Genomic DNA, 13786 nt, shown 5'->3' with positions numbered 1-13786 from the left:
CAGCTGCTGAACAATCCAGAAAAGATAGCAGAACAGATAAGCAAGGACCTAACCTGGCTTTGCTCCCATCTTCTGGCATTATGGACCCAGTTCCTGGAGGTGGTAACACTCCATCCAGACATCACAGCCTATCTTACTCAGGAGCATCACACATTAAGGGTATGCAACATAATCCATTTTGGCTTTGGTGAGAACAACCTCATAGGAAGAAACCTGTTTAGCATTATATGCAATTCTGGTGTACTACTCCAGTGATGCCTGAGGCCTCATACTGGCCCCACATGTACAAGTGAATGATAACAAGCGGCATTTTTGAAAGCTGCTTCCAACTATCACATCACTGCTGTTGCCTCAACAAATAAGAGCAAGGAATGACCTCGCTTTTGCAGTAGCAACAGTTTTTCAGTTGGGTTGTGGGAGCTGGGGTGCCATGGACACTAAGGAGCCTTGAGGACAGCAATCACAAACTTGAGGCCACAGCAGAAGTGCTCACAGTGCGGCCTGTTAGATTTCAACAAATCTGCAAATTCTGCCAAATATCTTGTCACAGGGATATGAAAAAAGTAAAGGGGAAAAAAAGGAAGTTGGGTAGTGTCCTGGTTCCATCAGTCGGAAAACACAGAGAAGTCCAGGAAGTATATCTCAGAGAAAGGAAGGAAGATCTCTGCTGGGGCTGATGTAACGGGGGCTGCCTCTGGGGCCAGGGGCTGCATTAATAATTTTGCTTCAAAAACATTATAGACTTTTATCTGGGAAGGGGAAAGCCTGATCCAAGCCCCTGCTCTTGCTGTTATTTAAGATTTTTAACCAATAATTGTTTAATGTAAAATGCATAAACAGTCTTGGAAACAGAGATGGGAACTCAGGACTCTCGTTCATAAGGTGGTGACTTCATTACTAGGCTAAAAATGCATGTTCCCCCTCTGCTTTTCTCCTCTTGATCCTTGCTGCCTGAATTATGGGTTTCTTGGTATGTATTGCCTTCCTGGGTCCAGTGCCTAATTTTTAGCAGGTGTAGCACTTAAGCGGAGGTACCTGTAGGACCAAATTGGAAGCAGGCATTACTGGCTTTTGTATATTTGATCATATTACATTGATAAGAGCACTGGAGCTCTACTTTAAACATGCGCTTAATTGAAAATTGAATTCAATAGAATTGCTTGCCTGCTTTGTTAAGCAGGTGCTTAAGTGCCTTGCTTTGATGTAGTATATCTTCCGTAAGAACCAACCTCTTTATAGGGAAATGTAAGAAGCAGAAATACCTTCTTTATGCAACCTTTATGCTAAAGAAGTGGCTTTGTCTCATGGTTAGAGCAGGTACCTAGAAGTGGAGTTTGGGATTTTAGACGTGGCTGCTACTAACTTTCTATGTGACCATCGTTCTCTATGTGCTGTTATTCTCCCATATATCAAGCAGGTGCAATTATGCTTGACCAGCTGTGGAAAGTGCTTTGAGAGACTCAAATAGAAAGTAATATTATTAAACTGCCTTTTTTCAAGGGACATTCATGTATTGAAAGAAAAACTGTTTGTTAAAAGACAGTTTGGGGTGGGGGAGGTTGAACCATTATGTTGCATGTTTTTAAGTGGTCATTCTAGGATACTGCAATACAAATTACTCCAGAACATACCAGCACAGACTAGAATTAGCAGCTTGATATGCTGGATTCCATATTATATTGGATTGAAATCCAAGGCCTGTTTCTGAGCAGATAGCAGTACTGATTTTCTATAACTTATTTCACACTATGTGCTTTGCCAGCCACTTCTAACTATAGCTATTTCACAACTGGTTAAGAATTGCTGAACTGATCTCTTTAATGTCCGTGCAAAGAGTCGGACAGCTTTCAGTTGCAAAGATCATGACACCGATGCATGTGTTTCTGATCCCGTAGGGCTTATTCGCCCATGTGTTATGTACAAAGTGCCCATTATTCTCCGGGGAGGTACTGTAAATCTTGATGTCAGAGATTACTGTGACTGTTAACTGTTCTCATTTAGTAAATTCACCATTGCTTTGTAAGTCGCAGGGAAAAAAATATATATTACCCTCATTTTAAAAGCCACAGGGAAATTATGGAGTTCAACAGCTGTGCAGTGTCAGAGCAAAGATACGGAGTGTGTGTTTGAGCAGAGTGATATTTTCCATTTTCCTTCAGTCCCAACAATCCCTGAACATCTTGAGGCATACACACCAGAGCACGCTGCTTGCTTTGTGCTGCTCCAGAGGCAAAACAGCTTCAGCTCCCCTACAGTGCTGCAAAACAGCTGCAATGCATCTGAAGCCTGGTCCCTACGGTCACCGCTTTCTTGCAGATATGTGTGGACCCATCCTCTTTAAAAAGTCCTAACATTTAATTTGTCTGTTTTGTATCCAGGTAAGAAGATTCTCAGAAGCTTTCTTCTCTGCTGAGCACCAGAAGCTCGCTGTACTGACCTTTCAGGAAAGCCTGTAAGTCATTCCTGCATCTCTCTTCCCTGTCACTTGGGCACCAAAAGAAGGAAGTTTTTTTCAAACTCATTGTGCAAGACCTCTTCCCACTGACAATTTTTTTTGTCCTCCTTATGCTCCTGGGCCTGCACCTTTCTTCCTTGACCCCTGCAGTGGGCATCTGGATTTCATACAGATGACGCTGGGCCTATTCTGATCTCACTGGGCATGTTTACATGTGAATGTTTGCATGCCTAAAGTTAATGAGCCTTAGCCGAAGGTCCATTAAGGTGATTTAGGTGCACATCTACCCTGGTCAGCACCCTGAACAGCCCCTGCCAGCCCAAGGCGGCTTAGCCAGGCTGCGCAGCCCAGCACCGGCTGAAGAGGTGGGAGCCTCCAGTCCCCTGGATGCAGTTGACCTGGCCCTGCCCCCAGCCCTGGCTCTAGCCCCCTCCCTGTGTTCCTGCCTCCCCCGTGCCAGGTGATAGCGGGCCAGAGCTGAACTCATGGCATCCTGCACTGCTGCCAGGTGCCCCCAAGAAGAAGATGTGGTGGGTGCTGTTCTGCAAGGTGCAGATGCTGGCTCTGGAGCAGTGGTTCTGGCAGCAGCAGTCCCTGCCAGCGTGCAGTAAGTTGGCAGAGAGAGCAGGAAGCACAAAGGCTCCTGTCAAAGCACAAGGGAAAGCTCCCCCCCGCCCCCGTGACTCCCTGCAGGGGGGAAGTGGAGCCTTTGCTAGCGGCTCCCCTGTGCCTCCTGCATGGCAGGTTTTCTGACCGTGTTTTCACCTCTCCCACCCTCAGCGCTTGGGATGGAGGTGGGTGGAGCAGGGAGAGTCGTGCTGGATGCTGTGGGAAGAAACAGTCCAAAGGAAAGGCACAGGGAAGCCTCTAGCAAAGACCCTGCCTGTGCTGTGCTACCCTCTTCTCCTGCAGGGAGTCACAGGGGTGGGGTAGGGGCTTTCCCTTGTTCTTTGACAGGAGCCTTCATGTCTTTTTCCCACTTTACTGACTTACATGCTGACAAGGACCACTACTGCCAGAACCGCTGCTCCAGCGTCTGCACCTTGCGAAAGCACCCACTATGTCTTCTTGGTGGTGCCCGGCGGCAGCACGTGGTCCATGGGTTTGGCTCCAGCCCACTCAGTCATATAGTGTCAAGGTGCCTTATGGTATCCACACATGGGTTAAGGTGCCTTATCAAATGTAAGTGTGATTAGTTACCTGCTTCAAGCAGGTATTAAATTTAGGTGTGATTAGCCTAAAATCACCATTTTTAAGGTGCATTAAGGACGCACATATGTAGACCTGTGCCCTTAATATGCCTTAAAAATGGGTAACGTGTCTAAAATTGTAGATGCACCCACTGTGCTGTAAATCCATGGGTACCTGTTTAAAATATTACAGTGTGCAGTCTCTCACTCAGGCTTCAGAGACCTGTGATCTCTTGTCTAGACACTGGTGATGCGTGTGTTGGTTCTGTTCAAAGACTTAGGATCCATTCCAGCTGTTCCCAACCTCTGCTCCATGGACTGCTGGTGATGCACAAAACTATGGGAACTTGTCTGGGGACATCAGGATTTTTTTCTTCCGATTACATATGTGATAATGGTCCACTGATCCATTGAACCACTAAGATAAAGCAAAAGCGGGGCATGGATTGAAATCTTGCATCATGTGTCCTATGTGGATTGGTCACGAGAAGCCTTTCCTCTCCTGTACTCTCTACAAACAGATGGACTCTATTAGGAACTTAGCTCTGTTTAGCACAGGGGGATCCGTGAAGGCAGACAGGATCCTTGAAGCAAGAAGCAATAGCTAGCAAAAGCCACAGGATTTTAGAAGCATAGCTGAATAAAGTGGTTCAGGACCTGAAAACCGAAGAACAGGGAGAACGCCAGGCTGGCACTAGTAACGATAGGACTGATTTGAGCTCAGAAGGGATGATAAATTGCTCAGGAGGCAACAGTGCAAGAGTGTCACAGCAAAAAAATGCTCCACTGGGCCATACTCACAGAAGTGTGTTATGAAAGACAAGGCAGGCAATTATTTCCCTCTGCTTGACACTGTTGCTTAGGTCCCAGCTGGGGAATGGAATTGGAGCCTGCTGCATTTAAAAATACATAGGGACATGTTTTTCCCTTGGATACAGCTGAGCAAGCCTGCTGTCCTCAGCTGGGGCACTTGGAGCTGTCTTGAGGGCAGGATTCACTGCTAGAATATGTAAATGGGCGTTCAGGGGAAAGCAGCAAATGTAGTAAAAGTTGAGGAAACTAGAAGGCACTGCCTGAGGATGGCATAGGAGGGCTAGACTTATTCTGCAGATGAGGAAACAAGAGTTCACAGATACGGTTGTTGTACAGGGGGTAACTGTCCTCTTCAATTAAGTGAAACAAAAGTACTTGCCAGAAGTGCTGGGCTGATGTGGTTAGTAACAGGAAAAACTCAAGTTAAAATTTAAGGGGAATTGCAAGCTCTTAGGAGACTTCTGTAGTGCAACAGATTGGAACAAAGAAAACAAGAACTGAAATCTGTAGCTGCCTCGGGTGCAAATAGAGATGCTGGTTCAGATTCAGTGCAGAGTTTAGTGTGTTGTGAATAGTTATAGCACAAAGCTGTAGCACTACTGGAACTTCAGTAGTGCTTGGGCTGGTTGTATAGGGCGAGCCCAGGCCACAGGTGCCAGTAAAAGAGACCTAGCCAGAAGGACTAGAGATGGGCTTTTCTTGTCACTAGTGACTGCTGCCAGAACCTATATATGGAACCCCAAATATAGGTTATGGATATGCAAACAAATTACCCAAGGATATAAGGGGGTGGAAAACTGCCATGTGTCAAGTCTTCTATGGTAACTGCCTTTGCATGTGCTCTTACCCTTGGATTAAGTGGTAGCCCCCTCTCATTGAGGGCTTAGTTATCACTGTTTAACTTCTACCCTTTAAGGGAAGCAATCTATCCCCGATATGGGACAAAGGCAACTTACTTTATTCCTGGAATAAAGCAAGAGAACACCGGTTTCTTCTCAAGAGAATCCCTTTATTGGAAAGCTAAACAGAAGTAAATACAGTCCACATCCCTCCAAAAAAGTAGGACTCTTAGGGTTTTGAACTCTTAAATTAGGGTGTTTGGATTTGGCTTTACATGACACAAGACCTACAGAGAGAGTCCATTTGACACCAGATATTAGCATCCAGATCCAGCAATGGAAATGCAAAACGCGTATGCCTGGGAGGATGGGTGCAGGCCAAACCCCGGGAACTCTGAGCTCTTGTTCAGTTATTCCATCAGCTCAGGTCCATGTTTTCCCACTTCCCCTGGGTTTATAATTGTATATATACAATTATTAATAACATGCATCTATCTACATCCTGAATAGGTGTATGTTAATGAAGGGGTCGATCATGAAGACCCTCTCCTCAGCTAAGTAAAGAATTTATGATAAATACTTAACAGCTGTTTAACTAGGATGTCCTCAAGGTATTATCCATTAGGTTTTGAGGCTTACCATCGAGTGCTATTCCTTCTGGAAGTGATATGCAGTTGCTTTGTTTGTGTGATTTATAGTCAAGCATCTAATTCGGTGCTTTCTTGTTAGCACCCTTGCCCATGGGGCTCCCTAGAGACCCAGGCAGCATGAGGCTGCAGAACCGGGGCTCTCCCCAGCCCAGCCTGGTCTCATGATTTTCATGCCTCCTTGTTCCTGGGGTCTCTATGGAGACTGGCCAAGAGATGCACAGGTAGGGCATGTGGCCAGGTGGAGACCTGCTCCATAGTTTCATAGTTTCATAGTAGCTAGAGTCGGAAGGGACCTAGGTAGATCATCTAGTCCGACCCCCTGCCTTAGCAGGAAAGAGCACCGGGGTCAGATGACCCCGGCAAGGTGCTCATCTAACTTCCTTTTAAAAATCCCCAGGCTAGGAGCCTGCACCACTTCCCCTGGAAGCTGGTTCCAGGCCCTAGCCACCCTGACTGTGAAGTAGCGCCTCCTAATATCTAATCTAAACTTACCCTCCGCCAGTTTGTGACCGTTATTCCTGGTCACTCCTGGCAGCGCACGGGGGAACAGGGACTCCCCCAATACCTGCTGATCCCCCCTGACCAGTTTGTAGCAGGCCACAAGGTCCCCCCTTAACCTTCTCTTGTGGAGGCTAAACAGGTTCAGGTCCCGTAGCCTCTCCTCATAAGGCCTGCCCTGCTGACCCCTGATCATACGAGTGGCCCTCCTCTGAACTCTTTCCATATTGTCCACGTCCCTCTTGAAGTGTGGTGCCCAGAACTGGACGCAGTACTCCAGCTGCGGCCTGACCAGTGCCGCATAGAGGGGGAGGATCACCTCCCTGGACCTGCTCGAGATGCATCTGTGGATGCATGACAGGGTACGATTGGCCTTCTTGACTGCCTCCCCACACTGCCGGCCCATGTTCATCGTGGAGTCAATGACGACTCCAAGATCCTTTTCCGTCTCCGTGCTGGCAAGAGGGGAGTTCCCCAACCTGTAAGTGTGGTGCCGGTTCTTCCTCCCCATGTGCAACACCTTGCACTTATCAGTGTTAAACCCCATCCTATTCTCATCCGCCCACCGTTGCAACCTGTCAAGGTCAGCTTGTAGCCTATTGCACCCTTCTAGTGCACCCACATCCCCCCACATCTTAGTGTCATCAGCAAACTTGAACAGGGTGCTTTCTACCCCCTCATCCAAGTCACTGATGAAGATGTTGAACAGTGCGGGCCCGAGGACCGAGCCCTGCGGAACCCCACTGCCCACGTCCTTCCAGGTCGAGAAGAACCCATCCACTACCACCCTCTGGGTGTGGCCCTCCAACCAGTTGGCGACCCATTTGACCGTGTGGGCATCGACACCACAGTCTCCCAGCTTTTTGATGAGGACAGGGTGAGAGACAGTGTCGAAAGCCTTCCGGAAGTCCAAAAAGACTACATCCACAGCAACCCCTGCGTCTAATGATTTGGTGACCTGATCGTAAAAGGCCACCAGGTTGGTCTGACAAGACCTGCCACTGATAAACCCATGTTGGTTGCCCCTGAGCATGCATTCCCCCGCAAGGCCCTCCTGGATGTGTGCCAGGATAATTTTTTCAAAGAGCTTACCGGGGATTGAGGTCAGACTAACTGGCCTGTAATTTCCCGGGTCCTCTTTTTTTCCCTTTTTGAAGATAGGGACCACATTGGCCCTCTTCCAGTCCTCCGGCACCTCGCCAGAGCACCACGAGTGCTCATAGAGCCGCGCCAGGGGTCCCGCAATGACCTCAGCCAGTTCCTGTAGAACCCTAGGGTGAAGATCGTCCGGACCAGCGGACTTGAACACGTCCAGCCTCTCCAGAAGTACCCTAACTAACTCCTCGCTAACCCCTGGCCCAGGCGTGTCTCTCTCGGGGCCCGAGGGGGGCCCAGCAGGGAGGTGGCTGAACTGGTCCCTACTTAGGAAGACAGAGGCAAAGAAATCGTTAAATATGTTAGCTTTGTCATCTGGCGTGATGACTAAGTTGCCCATCGTGTCCTGCAGGGGCCCCACATTACCCGGGACCCTCTTTTTACCCCCTATGTATTTGAAGAAGGCCAGGGCCAGTTCTGGGGCCAGGATCTTGCGGTGGTGACAGCGTGGCCCCATCCCAGCTGCCCGGTTATGAGCACCCTGGCAGCGGCAGGGTGCCTGGGCAGCAGGATGGGCCTGGGGGCAGCAGCCAGGAGCCACTGCCACAGGGGCTGTTGGGAAATGGAGTCCACTGGGGGGTCAGTCCAGCCCGTAGGGCAGACTTTGCCCGCCCCTGTGATAGGGACTTTGCCTACCCATGTGCCAAGTGCTATTGTATTCCTTATGCAATAAGGGTGGGTAAGAATATGCTCGGGACCAGTTAGTGTGGAGCAGCTGATATGATTAAGCTCCACCCTCCTTTTATCCTTCAGTAATTTATTTGTATATCTATACCAGTGATTTTCAGCCAGGGTGCCCCAGGCTATCATGTAATGTTAGCGCTGGTAGGTGTATAAACGTGAGTCGCATAATAAACCCAGACATTTCAAATGGGAATCCAGAGCAACTGCCTGCTGTGATCTTTCTGAGTTTTTTGCAGCAGAAACAAACCTGCTGTATTTTTCCGTAGTGAAAAAATGTGTGAAAACTAAGAGCTGGCATTTTCCAAGGAGTGTCTTGTGTCTAATGCGAGGCGCTTCGAGTCTGTAAGGGTTGAGAACAGCTGATCTTTACTCCACAGTCTGAATCTCTCTCAGACCAGAAGACTGCTTGTCCACTTCCCAGTTGTACAGAAACCTGGATCAAATTGGGGGTTGTACTCTTACCAAGAAGTTCAACTCGCAGTCCCCTGGACTGGCACCAGTAGCTACTCTTTTCCCATAAACTGGAACGAACCATTTCTCCTTCGGTACTGGGTGTGAGGCTGAGTAGAACAATCATTGGACCATACACATTTGCACTATTGTTTTAGTCTCCAAGCATGTCTGGGAACATCCTGATTGTTTTTTTCCATAGCTAGCATTGAATAAAAAAGGTTAGCTTGGAGGAGGTCATCTAGTCCAACCCATGCTCCAGGCAGAGTCATCCCTGCCTGACTAAACCCCAGCCAATTGCTTGCCTAACCTGCTCTTAAAAATTTCCCAGCTGGAGATCCCGCAACCTCTCCAAGGGATCTCCTCCAGAGATTAGCCACGCTCCTAGTGACAAAGTGCTTCTTAATGCCCCTTCTTAATTTCCTTTGTTGCAAGTTAAGACCATTAGTCTCGTCCTGTCCACTGCGGATACAGGGAATCGTGGACCTTTTTTTTTTTTTTTTTAATGACCTTTTTTTATTATTATTTGAGGCATCTAACACAACTTTGGTGCCGTACACATAAAAACTAATTAAGACCTGCCTGTCAGATTTTAATTAGCTTGGAGCGTATTTGTACTATGATGCATCAAGAGGCAGCAGCCAAGATCAAGCCCTATTCTGCTAGAGGTTGCACAGAAAACATGCTCTGGGTGCTTGCACCCACAGAAAGAGACTGTCCCTCCACTGAATGTCCCAGGATGCAAATATGCAAGAGAGGCGAAAGGTGGGAGAGGAGACAAAGGTACCCATTGAGGAAGTGGTTTGTGCAAACTCACCCAGCAATTCCTTGGCGGAGTTGTTCAAGAAACGTCTCTTGAATCCTAGCCACTAAAGTGCTCCTCTCCTCTCAGACATAGATGTGCCATCTGTAAATGGCACTGGGGCCAGATCTCTAGTGCTCCCAGCTCTGGGACAGTCCTTGTAGCCAGGGAACAGCCCACAAGAGCTAGCAACTGCATGCATTTCAGAAGCGTGGGTGTTGAGTGTCTTTCTTTCTTTTTTTTTTTTTTTTTATATATACAGCGTGGACTGTGCATTTATTACTCGAGGAAGATGAAGAAGGCTGAAAATTTCCAGCACTAGACCAAAGGCAATCAAGACTTGCAGTAGAGATGATATCTCATATTAGACCGATACGATTTTTTCAAAAAAAAGAAAAAAAAACTTTAATTGCAAGCTTTTGGGATCAAATGCCCTTCATCAGGCATCAGAGAAAAGTTTGTAAAAAGTTCTTCTGGGTAGAAATGAAAGTTTGTATTTCATAGGATTTCACAGAGGAGTCAATAGATGGAAAACTCCTCTGGACTATGAACTGACTGCAATTAATTATTTTTTTGGTCTAATAAAAGATATCATCTCTGCTACCAGTGTCTTTTCCTCTAAACCAATACAGCTGCAACCTGGATACCTAGCACTAGACCAAAACGTCCAAGAAGTTCAATTTTAAAGTCTTTAAAGGACAACTGGAAAGTGTGTTCTTTGAAAGCACGTATTAGCCGAGTTTATTTTTTTCACAGTGTTAGGAGAGGTCAAACTGGACCTGACACCTGCACATAAGTGATGTACTCCGGGATGATCCACATCCCTCCAAAAAGTAGTACTCTTAGGGGTTTTGAACCTCTTAAACTAGGGTTTTGGATGCAGGGGTTTGGCTTTACATGACATGAGATGTACAGAGAGAGTCCATTTGACTCCAGATATTTGTCTTGATGGGTATTGACTTGGAATCCTAGGCTGAAGACAACTATGATAAACCTTAAGCAATATTATCCTTGCTACAGACAATAGTTTTATGTTAGTATTTTCAGGAAATTTAATCCTTCCAGTCTTCTCCTTACTTACAGCACTTCACAAGGGAATCATACAAGGAAGTAGCAGTTCAAGGACTTTATCTGTAGTTAGTGACTTCTATTTGGAGGGAAAAGCTGGGGGGGGGGGGGGGGGTTGTTTTTTTTTCCTTTAAAACAACCTGAAAATGTAGAGTCACCTTGTGTGTAGATTCAATTTATAATCAGAACAATACAGCATGCCCAGGCAGGAGGGAAACAGGTTTCTATGCATGGCCTTTATTTAATTATTCTGAAAGGATTTATGGTCAAACGTTTGGACCAAGGTAACTGTGAAAGAGCAAAAGGGAACTCGTGGGCAAGATGCCAGCGTTGACAAGATATGCATCCAGGACCTAGAAATGTGTATAAGCACAAGAAGAGAGTAATTGGATGACAAGCCTCTTGTTTGAGTTAGGCCGATGCCTTTCTTTGTTCTGCCATGTCCAAGGCTTGTCATTTCCAGTTATCACACAGCGATTAACTGGATCTGACGGCAAGACGTCTGACATCCGTGTGCTGCTACCTTAGCTCCTTCCTGTAGAAAGCCTTCAATCCTGCTGCTGCCTGGCATGGGCTCTGGCTTGCATCTCTGTCTGGTAGAAGAAAGAGATGAGCTGAATAAAGACTTTGTTTTGAAAGGCGCTTTCCCCACAGGCTGGAGGAGAATTTGGACAGGGGGACATTTTAGCAAAAGTGAAAAGCACCATGGTTATAACGGACAAAACCCCCCCACTTTTGTTCACAAGGCCTTGTTACCCGGCACAACTGGCGACTGTCTGATGTCATGAAGACCCAAAGCTTAATAAACTCTAAAAAGCATTAGGCTTGTATGTGGCTAAGGAGAGTATTCACATTTTTTATTAGAGAGGATGGAAATAGATGAGTGCTTTTTGGTAGAAACCAATCAGTAAAGCATGGGGGCTAGGAGAAACTTTGCTTACCCGCATACTGTTCCTAAATTTCTTCGCTACATGGTTCCGTGATAGTTTTCGGAGGCATCCAGTAGTAGTTCCTCTCAGAGAGAGGATATTTCACTACATGGATCATGGGTGCAGCTGGTTTTATGTTAACTTCCTTCTTTAATCCCATGCTGCTTTGTTATTCTGTTGTTTAGACAATGCACACCTCCCACCCTCCGCTGTTGTAGCCTGCTGTCCCTTTAACTGAAGCATGTGTGCTCCTTGCATCCTTTCATGTATTTATTTCATATTTCTTCTGTGAAGTGAGGCTTACCGTTAATGCTGTTTAGAGTGCTTTATTGGCTAGTCCCTGTTCTGGCTGCATGTCATTAGTATTTATTATTTGTACTAGTGGCACTCAGTAGGCCTAGCTGAGATGTGGCCCGCCACGTGCTAGTGTGATGACTCAGCTATGTATTACGCTTGCACTATAGCTTGAATAGTTTCATGTTTGTTCAAAACAATATGGGCCTGGGCCTCTCCCCTCATCTGTCCGTGTAGACCTGCGGGTGGGGTCAGATCTTGTAACTGGGTGAAAAATGTTGCCCCCTCCTTAGAGAACCACAGATTATGCCAGTTATGGGGTCTAGCCAAGCTCTCTCAGCATCATCTCTAGTTAATCTACATGACTAAAGAAAATAGCCCCCCAACCTGCTCTCAAACGCCCCTGTACTTCTAATTCAGATCCAGACCTAATTCTGGGCTTTGCATCACCCTCTTGCAGGGTTGCACTATTGCACCTGCAGCTGAGCCAGTGTCAAAAGAAGAAGCAGCCCAAGACTGTCCCAGGTGGCCCATCGACGTGGCTAGGGCATACCCATTTCTGTAGTTCTGCAGCCAACATAAGAAAGAGATGTTGCTAGAACCACCCGGCTGCCTTTGATCCCCCAGCCTCTGTGACTTGCTACAGTTGGGGGTTACTGAGGCCAGCCTTTGGCATGACTATGGAGTGAGGTCCAGGCTCCTGTCCTTAGCTCCCTGGTGAGATGCCAGTGTCCTCTATCACCTTCAGTTCCTTCTTAATTCCCTATGTGGGTATAAAGGTCTTTGATGCGAGAAGCTGAGATGTTTTATCTCATCCTCTGCTTCAGTTCACTGGTGCTTGTCATGCAGTATAAACCAGGGATAAACGCAGTTTGTGGGATGGTTGATTGATTGCATTTCTCCTGCCTTAAAAAACGCCCTAAGAGTCAGTTTGCCATTCAACTCTGGAGCAGGGAGAGAGAAGGCGAAACTGCCTCCTGCTTATATCCATAAGGGCTGACAAAGGCCAAGATGTACAGGGGTGCAGATTCTCCCTCCCACCTCTAAGACTACCACTGCTTTATCTTACGCTGCCTCTGGGTGACGGTGATATGCTACAGTAGTGCTTTAGAGCACGATTGGGATGCAGGGGATGTGTAACTAGGGGAAGTTGAGGAGGAGGTTCAAATAGCATTCAGCCCTTTGGTGTCTCCTGGGCTCCAAAGCTTCTGAGTAAGGCTACTGCAAGGGAGAGCTGCTGCTGGAGCTAGGCATGCTGCAGCTCACTGCGTAGGCCACAGCATGCTGCAAAAAACCCAGGCACTGCAACAGCAGCATAAGGCCTCAGGAGATGCAGCACAGCATCTCTACTGTAACGCAGGGCACTGCCTGGCCCTGATCTTGTGATCCTGAATTAGGCCAAACTCCCACTGAGGACTGGGTCTTCGGAGGAGAGAGAAAATCTCTTGCTTCTTATTTGCCTTCCTCCATCTTTTCACTTTGTGTAGTAAGCCTGCTTTCTCTACCTGCTTTTTCACTAAACTCTTTGAAAGGTAATTTTTTTTTTTTAAAGAAGATGTTCAATTTAGATTAAAACAATCAGGAGTAATCTTCCAGGAGAAAAGCAGTTTGGCAACCATATTATTTGCGTCTGTATCTCTAGTGTTACAGAACAAAGGGCTGTAAGACACGACACGCTGCACGGTGAAGTTGGTGACATTATAGCATGGTCGTGCGAAGGTCTTGAAAGGAAAGTGGTAGCTTTATATTTGACAGGCAGCAGTCTCTGGGGAGACAGAGCACGTGTCTTGAGGATATCCTTAAAAGTTAGCGGGCACCAAGTCATGGATGGGTTTACTTATTCCATCTCTGTCGTGATGCCCCAGGGAAAAGCATCTCTGGAGAAGAGAAGACTAAGGTGAGACCTGATAGCGTCTTCAGATATTTGAAGGACAGTTATAGAGAGGATGGAGATGGGTT

The 13786-nt window shown here is 46.9% G+C and overlaps 1 protein-coding gene across 1 annotated transcript in view; it reads left to right on the top strand.

Annotated features, from left to right (window-relative positions):
* Positions 1-13786, top strand: part of FAM135B (family with sequence similarity 135 member B) — a 310367-nt gene that overhangs the window by 274418 nt on the left and 22163 nt on the right. The window contains exons 10-11 of the mRNA XM_090040700.1: positions 4-159; positions 2379-2452. Coding sequence (XP_089896826.1) covers positions 4-159; positions 2379-2452 — 230 coding nt within the window. The remainder of the gene's footprint in view (positions 1-3; positions 160-2378; positions 2453-13786) is intronic.

Source organism: Crocodylus siamensis, chromosome 3 (genome assembly GCF_052110815.1).
Source record: "Crocodylus siamensis isolate JL-2025a chromosome 3, ASM5211081v1, whole genome shotgun sequence".
NCBI classification, from domain to species: Eukaryota; Metazoa; Chordata; order Crocodylia; family Crocodylidae; genus Crocodylus; species Crocodylus siamensis.
Note: the sequence above shows the minus strand (reverse complement) of the source record. Positions and strands in the feature narration are given on the sequence as shown.